This window comes from Pseudophryne corroboree, chromosome 5 (assembly GCF_028390025.1).
Source record: "Pseudophryne corroboree isolate aPseCor3 chromosome 5, aPseCor3.hap2, whole genome shotgun sequence".
In the NCBI taxonomy this organism is placed as follows: Eukaryota; Metazoa; Chordata; class Amphibia; order Anura; family Myobatrachidae; genus Pseudophryne; species Pseudophryne corroboree.
In genome coordinates, this window is record NC_086448.1 from 5,806,093 (window position 1) to 5,824,690 (window position 18,598).

Sequence of the window (18,598 nt, forward strand, 5' to 3'; positions counted from 1 at the left end):
GTCCCGTGGGGGGGGAGATGAGGAGAGAGTGAAGTGTTCCAGAGGTGAGCTGGCTTCCTCCCGCCCCAGACAGGCACAGGGGATCCCCCAACCCCCACCTGCTGCTTCCCTTCCACAGCTGGAGCAGTTTATCCTCAGACTGAGTAATATAGACACAGGCCGTACCCAGCTGCTGTCACTCTCCATTACCGGCCGGCAGATTGCCAGCTCTTCTGCCCACTCTAGCTATTGCCTGTCCTCCTTACGCCACACATGTTAGCCTGGCGCGGTGCCAGCTTTGCAGGGGTTAATGAATTGCAACTCTTGGGTTGCGCACGCTTTTCTGCATGGGGGTTAACTGGACATTATGGCAAGTCCTGCGGCCGCGCAGGGGTTACTGTGACCTGCTGCCTCGCCGCACATCCTCCGTGCGTCTGCTTAGCTGGCTCTGCGAGAGTCAGGCAATTCTAGCAGTAATTGTGTAATTCTGCATCTCTCATACAGGGGTTAATGATGGGTGAGGATTTTCCGGGTGTTAGGAAGAGGTTAATTGTGAGTCCTCTTGCAGATTGGGGCAATGGTTAATTGTCTCCCTCTCACTGGTCAGGGGTTAATTATGCATCCTCGCAGGTTGTGCAGGGGTAAATTGTGTGTTCTGCCTCTCGCAGATTGTGCAGGGGTAAATTGTGTGTTCTCTCTCGCAGGTTGTGCAGGGGTAAATTGTGTGTTCTCTCTCGCAGGTTGTGCAGGGGTAAATTGTGTGTTCTGCCTCTCGCAGATTGTGCAGGGGTAAATTGTGTGTTCTCTCTCGCAGGTTGTGCAGGGGTAAATTGTGTGTTCTCTCTCGCAGGTTGTGCAGGGGTAAATTGTGTGTTCTGCCTCTCGCAGATTGTGCAGGGGTAAATTGTGTGTTCTCTCTCGCAGGTTGTGCAGGGGTAAATTGTGTGTTCTCTCTCTCGCAGGTTGTGCAGGGGTAAATTGTGTGTTCTGCCTCTCGCAGATTGTGCAGGGGTAAATTGTGTGTTCTGCCTCTCGCAGATTGTGCAGGGGTAAATTGTGTGTTCTCTCTCGCAGATTGTGCAGGGGTAAATTGTGTGTTCTCTCTCTCGCAGGTTGTGCAGGGGTAAATTGTGTGTTCTCTCTCTCGCAGGTTGTGCAGGGGTAAATTGTGTGTTCTCTCTCTCGCAGGTTGTGCAGGGGTAAATTGTGTGTTCTGCCTCTCGCAGATTGTGCAGGGGTAAATTGTGTGTTCTGCCTCTCGCAGATTGTGCAGGGGTAAATTGTGTGTTCTCTCTCGCAGGTTGTGCAGGGGTAAATTGTGTGTTCTCTCTCTCGCAGGTTGTGCAGGGGTAAATTGTGTGTTCTCTCTCTCGCAGGTTGTGCAGGGGTAAATTGTGTGTTCTGCCTCTCGCAGATTGTGCAGGGGTAAATTGTGTGTTCTCTCTCGCAGGTTGTGCAGGGGTAAATTGTGTGTTCTGCCTCTCGCAGATTGTGCAGGGGTAAATTGTGTGTTCTCTCTCGCAGGTTGTGCAGGGGTAAATTGTGTGTTCTCTCTCGCAGGTTGTGCAGGGGTAAATTGTGTGTTCTCTCTCTCGCAGGTTGTGCAGGGGTAAATTGTGTGTTCTGCCTCTCGCAGGTTGTGCAGGGGTAAATTGTGTGTTCTGCCTCTCGCAGGTTGTGCAGGGGTAAATTGTGTGTTCTGCCTCTCGCAGATTGTGCAAGGGTAAATTGTGTGTTCTGCCTCTCACAGGTTGTGCAGGGGTAAATTGTGTGTTCTCTCTCTCGCAGGTTGTGCAGGGGTAAATTGTGTGTTCTGCCTCTCGCAGGTTGTGCAAGGGTAAATTGTGTGTTCTGCCTCTCGCAGGTTGTGCAAGGGTAAATTGTGTGTTCTGCCTCTCGCAGGTTGTGCAAGGGTAAATTGTGTGTTCTGCCTCTCGCAGGTTATGCAGGGGTAAATTGTGTGTTCTGCCTCTCGCAGGTTGTGCAGGGGTAAATTGTGTGTTCTCTCCCTGGTTGAGCAGGGGTTAATTGCCCATGAATCTGTTTATGTGGTGCTGGAGTTGTATAGTGTTAACCCCGCAGGCACCAGACAGTAGCTGCCCCCCAGCAGTTGGCGGGGTGGAGTGGCTGCAGTGCGGGGCTCTAAGGGTTTATTTGGCCACGTTCCGGGGTGGAATGAAGCTGAAGCTGCCAAACCCCAGCGGATCTGAGGGATATTTTCCTATAGCCCATCTCCTCCGAAACTGAACACTCTGATACATTAACCCCATCTGCAGCTGCTAGTGCCCCAGCCTGTGCAGCAGTGTCACCCTGCGGGGGGAGGGGCAGACCCCATGTGTCATAGCTTCCTCTGTCACCCTGCGGGGGGAGGGCTAGACCCCATGTGTCATAGCTACCTCTGTCACCCTGGGGGGGGAAGGGGCAGGCCCCATGTGTCATAGCTTCCTCTGTCACCCTGCGGGGGGAGGGGCAGGCCCCATGTGTCATAGCTTCCTCTGTCACCTTGCAGGGGGAGGGGCAGGCCCCATGTGTCATAGCTTCCTCTGTCACCCTGCAGGGGGAGGGGCAGGCCCCATGTGTCATAGCTTCCTCTGTCACCCTGCGGGGGGAGGGGCAGGCCCCATGTGTCATAGCTTCCTCTGTCACCCTGCAGGGGGAGGGGCAGGCCCCATGTGTCATAGCTTCCTCTGTCACCCTGCGGGGGGAGGGGCAGGCCCCATGTGTCATAGCTTCCTCTGTCACCCTGCGGGGGAAGGGGAGGGTCCATGTGTCATAGCTTCCTCTGTCACCCTGCGGGGGGAGGGGCAGACCCCATGTGTCATAGCTTCCTCTGTCACCCTCAGGGCTGGTTTAACCCTTGGGGGTGCCCAGGGCACTTTAGACGGGGGGGCCCTGGCTGAAGAGGGAGGGTGAGGGGCCTGTATATAAGATTGTGCATACCTCCCAACATGACCCATTCCAGGAGGGACAACGTGCTCTGTACACGGGCTTCTCTCTTAATATATGATTGCCGTCACCTGTGTTAAACTAATTGATAAGAAAGGTTTCATCACAGGTAATGGCAATCATAACTGGAGAAGGAAGTCCAGGTAGAGAGCATGTTTATCTTGTCACATGGAAAAATAGCAGCAGCCTCTGTACTACTTACACACTGGGACAGGACTCAGACGGACTCTGTGTGTGTCTCTCTCTAGACCCTCATTAGATAACAATTTATACAGGGATCCCACCTGGTGTCACTTACAGCTCTATCTCCCTCCTATCTCTCCTCTGGTTGGGAAACTCCATCGATAGTTCATGAAACCTGATACTCCTGTGTCTCTGCCTGCACTGCACACTATCCTGCTCACATTCTGGCTGTCTGGTTCTGCTGCTGCACAAGAGGGAAAGCTAGTGGTGTCAGTGTGCTCTGGCCAAGGGGGCCCCGGGGTACAGTATGCCCTGCATCCCCCCCCCCCCCACTTAATCTGGCTATGGTCACCCTGCAGTGGGAGGGACACACCCCATGTGTCGTAGCTTCTGAGGCTCTGTAACCCTGCAGTGGGAGGTATGAGGTACAGATATGACAGGAGAGGGTCCCGGCTTCCGTGTCTCAGCAATATGACAGATTCTGTGTAAATAAGCAACGTCTCTTTATTGATTAGTCAGACATGATAAATAATATACATACAAAGTGTCCCGGGCGGGGGTTCATGGGTCACCACCCTGATACATGACGGTTACCGCGTTGCATGCTGGGAGGGTGTCCGTCTCCGTGTAATATCCTTGTAGACTAAATATCAGGTTGTTGGGCTTAATATATTTATTTTTCATAGGATTTGGAGAGATAGTAACTCCCTGTGAGGAGCGTATGTGTTCTCTGGTGCGTCTACCGACGCTAGGATTCGGTTTGTTACGCAGTATCCCTCCGATGTTCTGACCCCGGTCTAGGACGGAGGGTGCTAGGAACATATATATAGTTATGTACCGTGCAGATACCTGCACCCCCGGGGGTTACGTGGCGATGGCTGTGCCCCCGGGGGTTACGTGGCGATGGCTGTGCCCCCGGGGGTTACGTGGCGATGGCTGTGCCCCCGGGGGTTACGTGGCGATGACTGTGCCCCCGGGGGTTACGTGGCGATGGCTGCTTGGTGATTTGGGCAGTTGATATAATGGAGAAGAAAAGAGTCTTTATGGAACATGTGCAGGAGCGTGTCTCCTCCAGGAGGGGTCACTAGAGAGCACTGTCCATCCCTCTCTCTCTGAGGCTCTGATAGCGGTGCACCGCTCTGCCCTCCTCTGTACCACACTTGGAATCTGGCTGCCGCCCCCTTCGCCTTGTGTTTCAGGTACACGTCCGTCTTCCAGCTTCATCCCAGGTTCCGTCTCGCCGTGGTCGGCTTCCCCCAGTTATTGAACGGACAGAGCTCTTTTCCTGGCTGTTGATGCAGAAGGGCGGGGGGTCTGCCTTCAGTTTGTGATTTGGGGGTATCATTGGGGGTCTGTGCTGCCCCCGTAGCCTTCATTAGGTTCTGATGGTCGTTTTCCTCTCCCTGTCTTTTCCCTGAAGGTAGGAGAGGACATTGATTAGGATAATATCACACAAAGACTCAGGAATAACCAAATCCCCATCCCCTCCCAAACTCCTATCCCCCTAATCATCCCAGCGCTGAGAGAGAGTGCACGTTATCCCCACATTCACCCTGCACAGGAGGGGGCGCTCTTCCCTGCACGCCCTCTGTACCTGGCCTCCCCCCACACAACCCACCCTCTGTACCTGGCCTCCCCCGCTCAGCCCGCCCTCTGTACCTGGCCTCCCCCCGCTCAGCCCGCCCTCTGTACCTGGCCTCCCCCGCACAGCCCTCTGTACCTGGCCTCCCCCCGCACAACCCACCCTCTGTACCTGGCCTCCCCCGCTCAGCCCGCCCTCTGTACCTGGCCTCCCCCGCATAGCCCGCCCTCTGTACCTGGCCTCCCCCCGCTCAACCCGCCCTCTGTACCTGGCCTCCCCCGCACAGCCCTCTGTACCTGGCCTCCCCCGCACATCCCTCTGTACCTGGCCTCCCCCGCTCAGCCCGCCCTCTGTACCTGGCCTCCCCCCGCTCAACCCGCCCTCTGTACCTGGCCTCCCCCGCACAGCCCTCTGTACCTGGCCTCCCCCGCACATCCCTCTGTACCTGGCCTCCCCTGCTCAGCCCGCCCTCTGTACCTGGCCTCCCCCCGCTCAACCCGCCCTCTGTACCTGGCCTCCCCCCGCTCAACCCGCCCTCTGTACCTGGCCTCCCCCCGCTCAACCCGCCCTCTGTACCTGGCCTCCCCCGCACAGCCCGCCCTCTGTACCTGGCCTCCCCCGCACAGCCCGCCCTCTGTACCTGGCCTCCCCCGCACAGCCCGCCCTCTGTACCTGGCCTCCCCCGCACAGCCCGCCCTCTGTACCTGGCCTCCCCCGCACAGCCCACCCTCTGTACCTGTCCTTCCCCCGCACAGCCCGCCCTCTGTACCTGGCCTCCCCCGCACAGCCCACCCTCTGTACCTGGCCTCCCCCCGCACAACCCGCCCTCTACCTGGCCTCCCCCGCTCAGCCCGCCCTCTGTACCTGGCCTCCCCCGCACAGCCCGCCCTCTGTACCTGGCCTCCCCCGCCCAACCCGCCCTCTGTACCTAGCCTCCCCCGCACAGCCCACCCTCTGTACCTGGCCTCCCCCGCACAGCCCGCCCTCTGTACCTGGCCTCCCCCCGCTCAACCCGCCCTCTGTACCTGGCCTCCCCCGCACAGCCCTCTGTACCTGGCCTCCCCCGCACAGCCCTCTGTACCTGGCCTCCCCCGCACATCCCTCTGTACCTGGCCTCCCCCCGCACAACCCGCCCTCTGTACCTAGCCTCCCCCGCTCAGCCCGCCCTATGTACCTGGCCTCCCCCGCTCAGCCCGCCCTATGTACCTGGCCTTCTCCCGCACAGCCCGCCCTATGTACATGGCCTTCCCCCGCACAGCCCGCCCTCTGTACCTGGCCTTCCCCCGCACAGCCCGCCCTCTGTACCTGGCCTTCCCCGCACAGCCCGCCCTCTGTACCTGGCCTTCCCCCGCACAGCCCGCCCTCTGTACCTGGCCTTCCCCCGCACAGCCCGCTCTCTGTACCTGGCCTTCCCCCGCACAGCCCGCCCTCTGTACCTGGCCTCCCCCGCACAGCCCGCCCTCTGTACCTGGCCTCCCCCGCACAGCCCGCCCTCTGTACCTGGTCTCCCCCGCACAGCCCGCCCTCTGTACCTGGTCTCCCCCGCACAGCCCGCCCTCTGTACCTGTCCTTCCTCCGCACAGCCCGCCCTCTGTACCTGGCCTCCCCCGCACAGAAGGGGACAGCTGTGTATCTCTCCAAGTCCTGGAGGGGGTGCTGTTGCACACACAGCCATTCCTACACCAGATCTCTGCAAATTGTTCAGCAGAAGCTGAATACGTTATTTTAAAGGAATTTATTTTCCATCTCTCTGACCGCCTGTAACAGTGAAATAATATCTGGTCCCATCATCCAGAGAGGAGATTTATTAGGATTGTGAGAGTCTAGAGAGAAGGGAGAGGGGCGGGGGAGGGAAGGTACAGGGGTCCGTGCAGTAATATGACTGTGTGCTGTGTAATAGGTACACTGCTGGGAGTATTAGATACATATTATACTGAGCGCTGTGTAATAGGTACACTGCTGGGAGTACTGGATACATATTATACTGAGCGCTGTGTAATAGGTACACTGCTGGGAGTACTGGATACATATTATACTGAGTACTGTGTAATAGGTACACTGCTGGGAGTACTGGATACATATTATACTGAGCGCTGTGTAATAGGTACACTGCTGGGAGTACTGGATACATATTATACTGAGCGCTGTGTAATAGGTACACTGCTGGGAGTACTGGATACATATTATACTGAGCGCTGTGTAATAGGTACACTGCTGGGAGTACTGGATACATATTATACTGAGCGCTGTGTAATAGGTACACTGCTGGGAGTACTGGATACATATTATACTGAGTACTGTGTAATAGGTACACTGCTGGGAGTACTGGATACATATTATACTGAGCGCTGTGTAATAGGTACACTGCTGGGAGTACTGGATACATATTATACTGAGCGCTGTGTAATAGGTACACTGCTGGGAGTACTGGATACATATTATACTGAGCGCTGTGTAATAGGTACACTGCTGGGAGTACTGGATACATATTATACTGAGCGCTGTGTAATAGGTACACTGCTGGGAGTACTGGATACATATTATACTGAGCGCTGTGTAATAGGTACACTGCTGGGAGTACTGGATACATATTATACTGAGCGCTGTGTAATAGGTACACTGCTGGGAGTACTGGATACATATTATACTGAGCGCTGTGTAATAGGTACACTGCTGGGAGTACTGGATACATATTATACTGAGCGCTGTGTAATAGGTACACTGCTGGGAGTACTGGATACATATTATACTGAGCGCTGTGTAATAGGTACACTGCTGGGAGTACTGGATACATATTATACTGAGCGCTGTGTAATAGGTACACTGCTGGGAGTACTGGATACATATTATACTGAGCGCTGTGTAATAGGTACACTGCTGGGAGTACTGGATACATATTATACTGAGCGCTGTGTAATAGGTACACTGCTGGGAGTACTGGGGAATATTAGACACGTGTGTTATGGTTGTATGGACACTGCAGGGATCCCCGGATAAGGTTAGGAGTGATCCTAGCTTAACACAACGAAGGACCAGTCACTCTAGGAGGCCAGTCCCCTCACATGAGACAGCTGCCACTCACACACTTGTATAGTAATTGTGTAAGGTCAGTCCCGTCCCCAGCATACACACTGTGGGAGCCAGGGCCCCTCCTCAATGGTTTCCAGTACTTAGGTAGTGGATGAGTAATCTGTTCCTAGTCATTATAAGCACCGTACAGGCCTGAGGAGCAGGAGTCCCTCACACTGGTCAGCTGCCGCCACTCCGGCCTGTAACTGTCTGTCTATATATATATATATATATATATATATATATATATATATATATATATATATATATATGTTAGCGTGTGTGTGACGGAGACAGTGGCACTCCAGGTCATATCGAATCCGAACCCCCAGAAAATGATTTATGTTTGTGTGTGTGTCTCAGGGGACTCAGAGTTGATATTACCGGGGAGCTGGGATGGAGAATTGCGTGTGTGTGTGTATATGTATATTTATATATATATATATATACATATTATATGTATATATATATATATATATATATGTATATGTATGTATGTGTCTCAGGAGACTCAGAGCTGGGATGGAGAATTGCGTGTTCACGTGGATTTACCCGGAGGTTACCTCTGCTGTTCCTAAAGTAAAAGTTTCCCAGGTACTGTGTGTATAGAATTATTTTATTTGTAAGTGAATGTGCTACACAAGACCCTAGGACTGATCATGATCCGGTGTCAGTGTGTGCGATGTGGCAGTGTGCAGTGAGCAATAGTAACGTGACCTGCTCTGACATTGATGGAAGCGGAGGTTTCGGTGGCGGCTGCTGTCTGTGGTCTGTCACATTCCTGCAGGGGGGGCTGCGGCTGTTTACGTGCCTGCTCTGGTATTCTGTGTGTTTCCATAACGCGCTCCGCAGAAGGCTCATTTTATCACCTACTGTAAAAATGGAAAATTTGGGCAAAGACTCTTCGTATTCAGAGCGTCTGGCGGGCGCGTTCTTCCAGCGACTCCAACACTAAGTCGTCTATCAGGGATTTAATCTGACATTTTATATTTATATATATATATATATATATATATATATATATATATATTTATTTTACTCATATTCTACCAGTACAAGTAATACGCAGAGACCGAGTAAGTTCAGGTAAATTACACAGAAATAAACCAGGAGAAAACAGTACGATCGTGGCAACGACTGCGCAGACCGCCTTGCGTTCTGGAAAATGCAGCACAGGGTGCCAAATTATTGACGAAGTCTGTAGCGGCGTCCATTAATATATTTATATTTATACATTGCTGGACATTGTGAGAGATTGATAAGTAGCTGCCATGTGACCTATTACTGGGGGCAGTGTGACCTGGTGTAGCTCTGCACCCCTGTACTGTGCCCTGATACACCACACCCCAAGTAGCTGCCCTGTGACCTATTACTGGGGGCAGTGTGACCTGGTGTAGCTCTGCACCCCTGTACTGTGCCCTGATACACCCCACCCCAAGTAGCTGCCCTGTGACCTATTACTGGGGGCAGTGTGACCTGGTGTAGCTCTGCACCCCTGTACTGTGCCCTGATACACCCCACCCCAAGTAGCTGCCAGGTGACCTATTACTGGGGGCAGTGTGACCTGGTGTAGCTCTGCACCCCTGTACTGTGCCCTGATACACCGCACCCCAAGTAGCTGCCAGGTGACCTATTACTGGGGGCAGTGTGACCTGGTGTAGCTCTGCACCCCTGTACTGTGCCCTGATACACCGCACCCCAAGTAGCTGCCAGGTGACCTATTACTGGGGGCAGTGTGACCTGGTGTAGCTCTGCACCCCTGTACTGTGCCCTGATACACCACACCCCAAGTAGCTGCCCTGTGACCTATTACTGGGGGCAGTGTGACCTGGTGTAGCTCTGCACCCCTGTACTGTGCCCTGATACACCCCACCCCAAGTAGCTGCCAGGTGACCTATTACTGGGGGCAGTGTGACCTGGTGTAGCTCTGCACCCCTGTACTGTGCCCTGATACACCGCACCCCAAGTAGCTGCCAGGTGACCTATTACTGGGGGCAGTGTGACCTGGTGTAGCTCTGCACCCCTGTACTGTGCCCTGATACACCGCACCCCAAGTAGCTGCCAGGTGACCTATTACTGGGGGCAGTGTGACCTGGTGTAGCTCTGCACCCCTGTACTGTGCCCTGATACACCACACCCCAAGTAGCTGCCCTGTGACCTATTACTGGGAGCAGTGTGACCTGGTGTAGCTCTGCACCCCTGTACTGTGCCCTGATACACCGCACCCCAAGTAGCTGCCAGGTGACCTATTACTGGGGGCAGTGTGACCTGGTGTAGCTCTGCACCCCTGTACTGTGCCCTGATACACCGCACCCCAAGTAGCTGCCAGGTGACCTATTACTGGGGGCAGTGTGACCTGGTGTAGCTCTGCACCCCTGTACTGTGCCCTGATACACCGCACCCCAAGTAGCTGCCATGTGACCTATTACTGGGGGCAGTGTGACCTGGTGTAGCTCTGCACCCCTGTACTTTGCCCTGATACACCACACCCCAAGTAGCTGCCCTGTGACCTATTACTGGGGGCAGTGTGACCTGGTGTAGCTCTGCACCCCTGTACTGTGCCCTGATACACCCCACCCCAAGTAGCTGCCAGGTGACCTATTACTGGGGGCAGTGTGACCTGGTGTAGCTCTGCACCCCTGTACTGTGCCCTGATACACCGCACCCCAAGTAGCTGCCAGGTGACCTATTACTGGGGGCAGTGTGACCTGGTGTAGCTCTGCACCCCTGTACTGTGCCCTGATACACCGCACCCCAAGTAGCTGCCAGGTGACCTATTACTGGGGGCAGTGTGACCTGGTGTAGCTCTGCACCCCTGTACTGTGCCCTGATACACCCCACCCCAAGTAGCTGCCAGGTGACCTATTACTGGGGGCAGTGTGACCTGGTGTAGCTCTGCACCCCTGTACTGTGCCCTGATACACCGCACCCCAAGTAGCTGCCAGGTGACCTATTACTGGGGGCAGTGTGACCTGGTGTAGCTCTGCACCCCTGTACTGTGCCCTGATATACCCCACCCCAAGTAGCTGCCAGGTGACCTATTACTGGGGGCAGTGTGACCTGGTGTAGCTCTGCACCCCTGTTCTGTGCCCTGATACACCGCACCCCAAGTAGCTGCCAGGTGACCTATTACTGGGAGCAGTGTGACCTGGTGTAGCTCTGTACCCCTGTACTGTGCCCTGATACACCCCACCCCAAGTAGCTGCCAGATGACCTATTACTGGGGGCAGTGTGACCTGGTGTAGCTCTGCACCCCTGTACTGTGCCCTGATACACCGCACCCCAAGTAGCTGCCAGGTGACCTATTACTGGGGGCAGTGTGACCTGGTGTAGCTCTGCACCCCTGTACTGTGCCCTGATACACCGCACCCCAAGTAGCTGCCAGGTGACCTATTACTGGGGGCAGTGTGACCTGGTGTAGCTCTGCACCCCTGTACTGTGCCCTGATACACCGCACCCCAAGTAGCTGCCAGGTGACCTATTACTGGTGTAGCTCTGCACCCCTGGTGTAGCTCTGCACCCCTGTACTGTGCCCTGATACACCGCACCCCAAGTAGCTGCCAGGTGACCTATTACTGGGGGCAGTGTGACCTGGTGTAGCTCTGCACCCCTGTACTGTGCCCTGATACACCGCACCCCAAGTAGCTGCCATATGACCTATTACTGGGGGCAGTGTGACCAGGTGTAGCTCTGCACCCCTGTACTGTGCCCTGATACACCGCACCCCAAGTAGCTGCCATGTGACCTATTACTGGGGGCAGTGTGACCTGGTGTAGCTCTGCACCCCTGTACTGTGCCCTGATACACCGCACCCCAAGTAGCTGCCAGGTGACCTATTACTGGGGGCAGTGTGACCTGGTGTAGCTCTGCACCCCTGTACTGTGCCCTGACACACCGCACCCCAAGTAGCTGTCCTATCCTAGCCCCCTGCTGTACATGGGTATACATAGTGTGTTATACAGCGGTGTAGATAGTTAAAGATATAGGGATGGATAGATAGAGAGTATATACACACACACATAGTGTATGCCATTATACACCCAACCCCAAGTAGCTGTCCTATCCTAGCCCCCTGCTGTACATGGGTATACATAGTGTGTTATACAGCGGTGTAGATAAAGATATAGGGATGGATAGATAGATAGAGAGTATATACACACACACATAGTGTATGCCATTATACACCCCACCCCAAGTAGCTGTCCTATCCTAGCCCCCTGCTGTACATGGGTATACATAGTGTGTTATACAGCGGTGTAGATAGAGAGAGAGATATACATATATACACACAGACACACTGTGTATGCCGTTATACACCCCCCCTGAACTGTGACACAAGGGGGGACGTATTGGTGTGTTATCCAGCAGTGCCGGCAGTGTGCATTGTGTCACAGATATCACTGGTATAGAACCTGCATTTGGAAAGACGTGCTCCTGATGAGATTGCTGTGTAGCAGCCGCCTGTGTCCCTCAGAGTATTACTGGCTGTAGGGAACATCTCAGAGGGTGCTACCGGCCTTATTACATCTTTAGTAGGTTGGTATTATATGATGGGTGGGTATTATATGGTGGGTGGGTATATCATTGAACCTTTCCTGCATGGTCCTTTCAGTATTTTATTCCCTACAGAAATCCCATTATTCTACAAAGCCCCAGTAACCGGCTAATGTCCGATTATATCGCTATAACGCTTCTGATATGTCGCTCGCACTCTTCCACCCTCCTCTGAGAAACTGGAGATCATATTTATTCCAGATACAAATACTGTGTTCTCCTTAGACCTCACCTAGTGTAATGTGTCCAGGTCTGAGATCGGACCCCTGGGGAAGAGTGAGGTGGAGACATTACTCCAGGTGAGCTCCATGTATTGGCATCTCCACCTTGTTCTCCCCACAGATCTGGGCTTAAAACTCTTTGTGAGGACTAGGAAGTGGTACCTCTACCTCACTCTCCTCTCTGGGGATCTGACCTCAGACATGGGCACATCACCCTAGTTGAAGAATAGGAAGTGGTACCTCTGCCTTTCCTCCTACCTCATTCTCCTCCCCAAGTGTCTAATCTCAGACACTGGCACATCACTCTAGGTGAGGACTAGGAAGTGGTACATCTACCTCACTCTCCTCCCTGAGGATCTGATCTCAGACCTGGGCACAATACTGTAGATGAGGACTAGTAGGTGGTAACTCTCACTCTCCTCTCCCAAGATCTGACCACAGACCTGGGCACATTACGCTAGGTGAGGACTAGGAAGTGGTACCTCTGCCTCACTCTCTTCCTACCTCAATTTCCTCCCCAGGTATCTGACCACAGACCAGGACACATTACTCTAGGTGAGGACTGGGAATTGGTACCTCTACCTCACTCTCCTCCCTGAGGATCTGATCTCAGTCCTGGGTACAATACTGTAGATGAGGAATAGGAAGTGGTACCACTGCCTTACTTTCCTCCTACCTCACTCTCCTCCTCCCCATGGACCTGACTGCAGACCTGTTCACATCAGTCTAGGTGAGGATTGGAAAGTAGTAGAGGACTAGTAGCTGGTAACTGTCTCACTCTCCTCTCCCAAGATCTGACCACAGACCTGGGCACATAACTCTAGGTGAGGACTGGGAAGTGGTACCTCTACCTCACTCTCCTCCCCAGGGATCTGACCTCAGACCTGGGCACATCACCCTAGTTGAGGAATAGGAAGTGGTACCACTGCCTTACTTTCCTCCTACCTCACTCTCCTCCTCCCCATGGACCTGACTGCAGACCTGTTCACATCAGTCTAGGTGAGGATTGGAAAGTAGTACGTCTACCTCACTCTCCTCCCAAGGGATCAGATCTTAGGCCTGGATAAATAACTTCAGGTGACATGTCCACCTCATTGTGTTCAGGTTATTAACCTCTTAATGTATTTTGAATTGCTGTTAAACTGATACCAGCACAGCCACGATTACCCTTGTGTAGTTTGCTGGTTGCCCTCACTGCAGATTGTACTGCTGTGTCTTCTGGAAGACTTCTCCTACAACTATCTTCCCCTAGGGCTTGCACTGTCAGGCAGTTAGGTGGCCACCATGGTTCATTCCCTGGCCTGGGAGTGCAGTGACAATGAACCTTGCAGTATAGCTGTATTGATCACTTTGAGGTACTCGCTGTGTGCTGGATATAACCTGACCGTAGTTTGTTGTATATCTGACCTGTCCAGCACACAAGGAGTATTCCTCAGTGAGGTCCACCTGTGCTCCATATACCTCCCGGAGGAGGTCCACCACCCCGCCTGTCCCCATACACTCACCATCTTTCTCTGGTTGCTGAGGCAGAAGGTGCAGATCTGTTTGGGTTGGCCTTGCTCGGCCTCTCTGTGTTTGGGGCTGGCAGTGGTTGGGTGATGGTAGTAGGGTGTACTAGTGTGGCAGGGTTGCCCGTCCCCGCAGGTGTCCCCGAGTAGTAGTACATTTCCAAGGTGTGAGATGTAGCTGGATGCCAGGCGTAGAGTCTCTATTTTGGAGAGCTTGCGGTCGGCCGGCTCTGTAGGGATGAGCGTGCGCAGGGCCGTGAAGGCGTTGTTGACACTGTTGGTTCTGTCCCTTTCGCGGGCGTTGGCTGTGTGACGCTGCCGTGGTTCCCGCTGCAGCTGCAGGCATTTTTTGTCTCCCCTATTGCCACTTCTGTCGGAGTGATGGAAGCCTTTATCGCCACAACCTGAGCTGTCGCTCCCGCTGTCCTCGTCGTCTGAAAGCATACTGATGTCCGGGTAGAGGAAGCGGGCAGGGGGGGCATGTCGGAGCATGGCGAAGGACATGGCGAAGCTACTGGCAGATGTGTGTGTGTGTGTGATGGCGCTCACTGTCCTCTGTCCATCGCTCCCCCTCTTCTCTCTCACACGTGTGGAGTGCAGCCGTCTGGCTGGGCTGCAGCTGTGATTGACTTTTTATAGTGACCCTTGAGAGTGGGTCTGGTCCTCCCTCAGCCGGCAGCAGACACGAGTAGGGGGGGGCTCCATCGGAAGCTGGATGAGGGGGGAGGGAGTCCCCAGACGGCTGTGGGATTTAACAGCCTAGACTGGCCTGTGCTTCTTAACGAGACAGCGTTAACCCTTGTGTTACCCTCTCATGGTTCAGTGTGCGTCTCCGCTTCAGTCCTTTTCCAGCAGGATACACTTACTCTACATGAATGATGGGTGTCGTGCGTCACTGTGCGGGGAGCAATCTCAGCGTATGGCGCTTTCTGTCAGGCTCTGGCACTTATATAATATATAGGGGAACTACATAAAAAAAAAAAAGTATCTCCTATTATATGGAAGCGACTAAGGATTATTATTATCCTTTGTTTATATAGCGTTCCAAGGGATGCGCAGCGCCCAGTTTACGCAGTACGTGATAGTAATGGCCAGTGTTACGTGATCTAAGTGGATTGTCCCAGAACTAATGGTTCCCCCTGTAATGCTGCCAGCGGTACAGGGTACCATGCGGAGTGTATAGGGATTACCACATGCCGTATAAGCGATAGTCAGTTCTGTATGAGATCCCGGAAATAGGCTTCTTCCAGCACTATAATGTGTAGGGACAGCACCAGTGACCCCGCAGCGGCATCCATCCATTATAAGGAGGATGTTACTGGTAATTACCCGGTGAGTGATGGCGAGACGGAGTGTCTGCATAAGACCGCGGTGTTGTAGTGGGCACCACATGGTGCAGGATACATGTCAGGTAGTGCTAATCTGTACTGTGGAGCAGGGTCCGGAGAGAACGTGGGGATGGGGATATGTCAGCTTGAGACCCTATGAGATATGGAGCTTGTTCCACCCACTGCAGGGAGCAGGCTGTTACGTAGCCTGTAGTGTGGGACTGGAGATTAAGATGGTTGGTTGGATGGATAAGATCTTGTTTGCAGGATAGAAAACAGAATGTTGTAGTAAAAAGAGTGCAGTCACAGGAGGGAAATGTTACCAGTGGAGTACACCAGGGATCTGTACTTGGACCGGTGCTTTTTCATATCGTTATTGGTGACATTGCAAATGGCATTAAAGGGAAAGTACAGTATGCCTTTTTACAGATGACGCAAAGGTATGCAACAGGGTAGACACACAGGAGGGGTAAAACAAATGACTGAGGATCTAGGTATACTAGAGGAATGGTCAAAAGTGCAGCAATTACAGATTAATGCCAAAAAATGCTAAATAATGCACTTGGGTCTCAAAAACCCAAAGGCTAAATATAGTATTAATGTCACTATACTGGAAACTACTGAGGAGGAAAGGGATCTAGGAGTCACTATTTCAGGTGACATAAAGGATAAATATAGTATTAATGACACTATACTGGAAACAACTGAGGAGGAAAGGGATCTAGGAGTCTTTATCTCAGGTGACATAAAGGATAAATATAGTATTAATGACACTATACTGGAAACTACTGAGGAGGAAAGGAATCTAGGAGTCACTATTTCAGGTGACATAAAGGATAGATATAGTATTAATGGCACTATACTGGAAACTACTGAGGAGGAAAGGGATCTAGGAGTCACTATTTCAGGTGACATAAAGGATAAATATAGTATAAATGGCACTATACTGGAAACTACTGAGGAGGAAAGGGATCTAGGAGTCACTATCTCAGGTGATATAAAGGATAAATATAGTATTAATGTCACTATACTGGGAACTACTGAGGAGGAAAGGGATCTAGGAGTCACTATTTCAGGTGACATAAAGGATAAATATAGTATTAATGGCACTATAATGGAACTACTGAGGATGAAAGGGATCTAGGAGTCACTATCTCAGGTGATATAAAGGCTAAATATAGTATTAATGGCAGTATACTGGGGACTACTGAGGAGGAAAGGGATCTAGGAGTCACTATTTCAGGTGACATAAAGGATAAATATAGTATTAATGGCGCTATACTGGGTACTACTGAGGAGGAAAGGGATCTAGGAGTCACTATTTCAGGTGACATAAAGGATAAATATAGTATTAATGGCGCTATACTGGGTACTACTGAGGAGGAAAGGGATCGAGGAGTCACTATTTCAGGTGACATAAAGGATAAATATAGTATTAATGTCACTATACTGGGAACTACTGAGGAGGAAAGGGATCTAGGAGTCACTATCTCAGGTGACATAAAGGATAAATATAGTATTAATGGCACTATACTGGAAACTACTGAGGAGGAAAGGGATCTAGGAGTCTCTATCTCAGGTGACATAAAGGATAAATATAGTATTAATGGCACTATACTGGGAGCTACTGAGGAGGAAAGGGATCTAGGAGTCACTATTTCAGGTGCCATAAAGGATAAATATAGTATTAATGGCACTATACTGGAGACTACTGAGGAGGAAAGGGATCTAGGAGTCACTATTTCAGGTGACATAAAGGATAAATATAGTATTAATGGCACTATACTGGAGACTACTGAGGAGGAAAGGGATCTAGGAGTCACTATCTCAGGTGACATAAAGGATAAATTAGTATTAATGGCACTATACTGGAGACTACTGAGGAGGAAAGGGATCTAGGAGTAACTATTTCAGGTGACATAAAGGATAAATATAGTAATAATGGCGCTATACTGGGAACTACTGAGGAGGAAAGGGATCTAGGAGTCACTATTTCATGTGACATAAAGGATAAATATAGTATTAATGGCACTATACTGGAAACTACTGAGGAGGAAAGGGATCTAGGAGTCACTATTTCAGGTGACATAAAGGATAAATATAGTATTAATGGTGCTATACTGGAAACTACTGAGGAGGAAAGGGATCTAGGAGTCACTATTTCAGGTGACCTAAAGATAAATATAGTATTAATGGCACTATACTGGGAACTACTGAGGAGGAAAGGGATCTAGGAGTCACTATTTCAGGTGATATAAAGGATAGATATAGTATTAATGGCGCTATACTGGGAACTACTGAGGAGGAAAGGGATCTAGGAGTCACTATTTCAGGTGATATAAAGGATAAATATAGTATTAATGGCGCTACACTGGGAACTACGGAGGAGGAAAGGGATCTAGGAGTCACTATCTCAGGTGACATATAGGATAAATATAGTATTAATGGCACTATACTGGAGACTACTGAGGAGGAAAGGGATCTAGGAGTCACTATTTCAGGTGATATAAAGGATAAATATAGTATTAATGGCACTATACTGGAAACTACTGAGGAGGAAAGGGATCTAGGAGTCACTATTTCAGGTGATATAAAGGATAAATATAGTATTAATGGCACTATACTGGAGACTACTGAGGAGGAAAGGGATCTAGGAGTCACTATTTCAGGTGATATAAAGGATAAATATAGTATTAATGGCGCTACACTGGGAACTACGGAGGAGGAAAGGGATCTAGGAGTCACTATCTCAGGTGATATATAGGATAAATATAGTATTAATGGCACTATACTGGGGACTACTGAGGAGGAAAGGGATCTAGGAGTCCCTATTTCAGGTGATATAAAGGATAAATATAGTATTAATGGCACTATACTGGAAACTACTGAGGAGGAAAGGGATCTAGGAGTCACTATTTCAGGTGATATAAAGGATAAATATAGTATTAATGGCACTATACTGGGAGCTACTGAGGAGGAAAGGGATCTAGGAGTAACTATTTCAGGTGACATAAAGGATAAATATAGTAATAATGGCGCTATACTGGGAACTACTGAGGAGGAAAGGGATCTAGGAGTAACTATTTCAGGTGACATAAAGGATAAATATAGTAATAATGGCGCTATACTGGGAACTACTGAGGAGGAAAGGGATCTAGGAGTCACTATTTCAGGTGACATAAAGGATAAATATAGTATTAATGACACTATACTGGAAACTACTGAGGA

At 51.3% G+C, this 18,598-nt stretch overlaps 2 protein-coding genes across 2 annotated transcripts in view; one reads left to right on the plus strand and one right to left on the minus strand.

The window, feature by feature from the left end:
• The window catches only part of BOP1 (BOP1 ribosomal biogenesis factor), a 172,081-nt gene that overhangs the window by 42,539 nt on the left and 110,944 nt on the right, over window positions 1-18,598 (plus strand). The window lies entirely within an intron of this gene.
• On the minus strand, window positions 3,588-14,833 carry SCX (scleraxis bHLH transcription factor). Its single transcript, XM_063921074.1, has 2 exons — window positions 14,040-14,833; window positions 3,588-4,522 (listed from the first exon to the last, which is right to left on the minus strand). Exons 1-2 carry the CDS (start codon window positions 14,544-14,546, stop codon window positions 4,484-4,486), a joined length of 546 nt encoding a protein of 181 aa, XP_063777144.1. The 5' UTR covers window positions 14,547-14,833; the 3' UTR covers window positions 3,588-4,483.

Excerpts from the sequence above, each read along its gene's own strand:
- SCX (XM_063921074.1), bottom strand. The coding sequence starts at position 14,546 with ATGTCCTTCGCCATGCTCCGACATGCCCCCCCTGCCCGCTTCCTCTAC. Across the intron at positions 4,523-14,039 it reads TCAGCAACCAGAGAAAGATG|GGAAAAGACAGGGAGAGGAA; the intron begins GTGAGTGTATGG and ends TCCTACCTTCAG.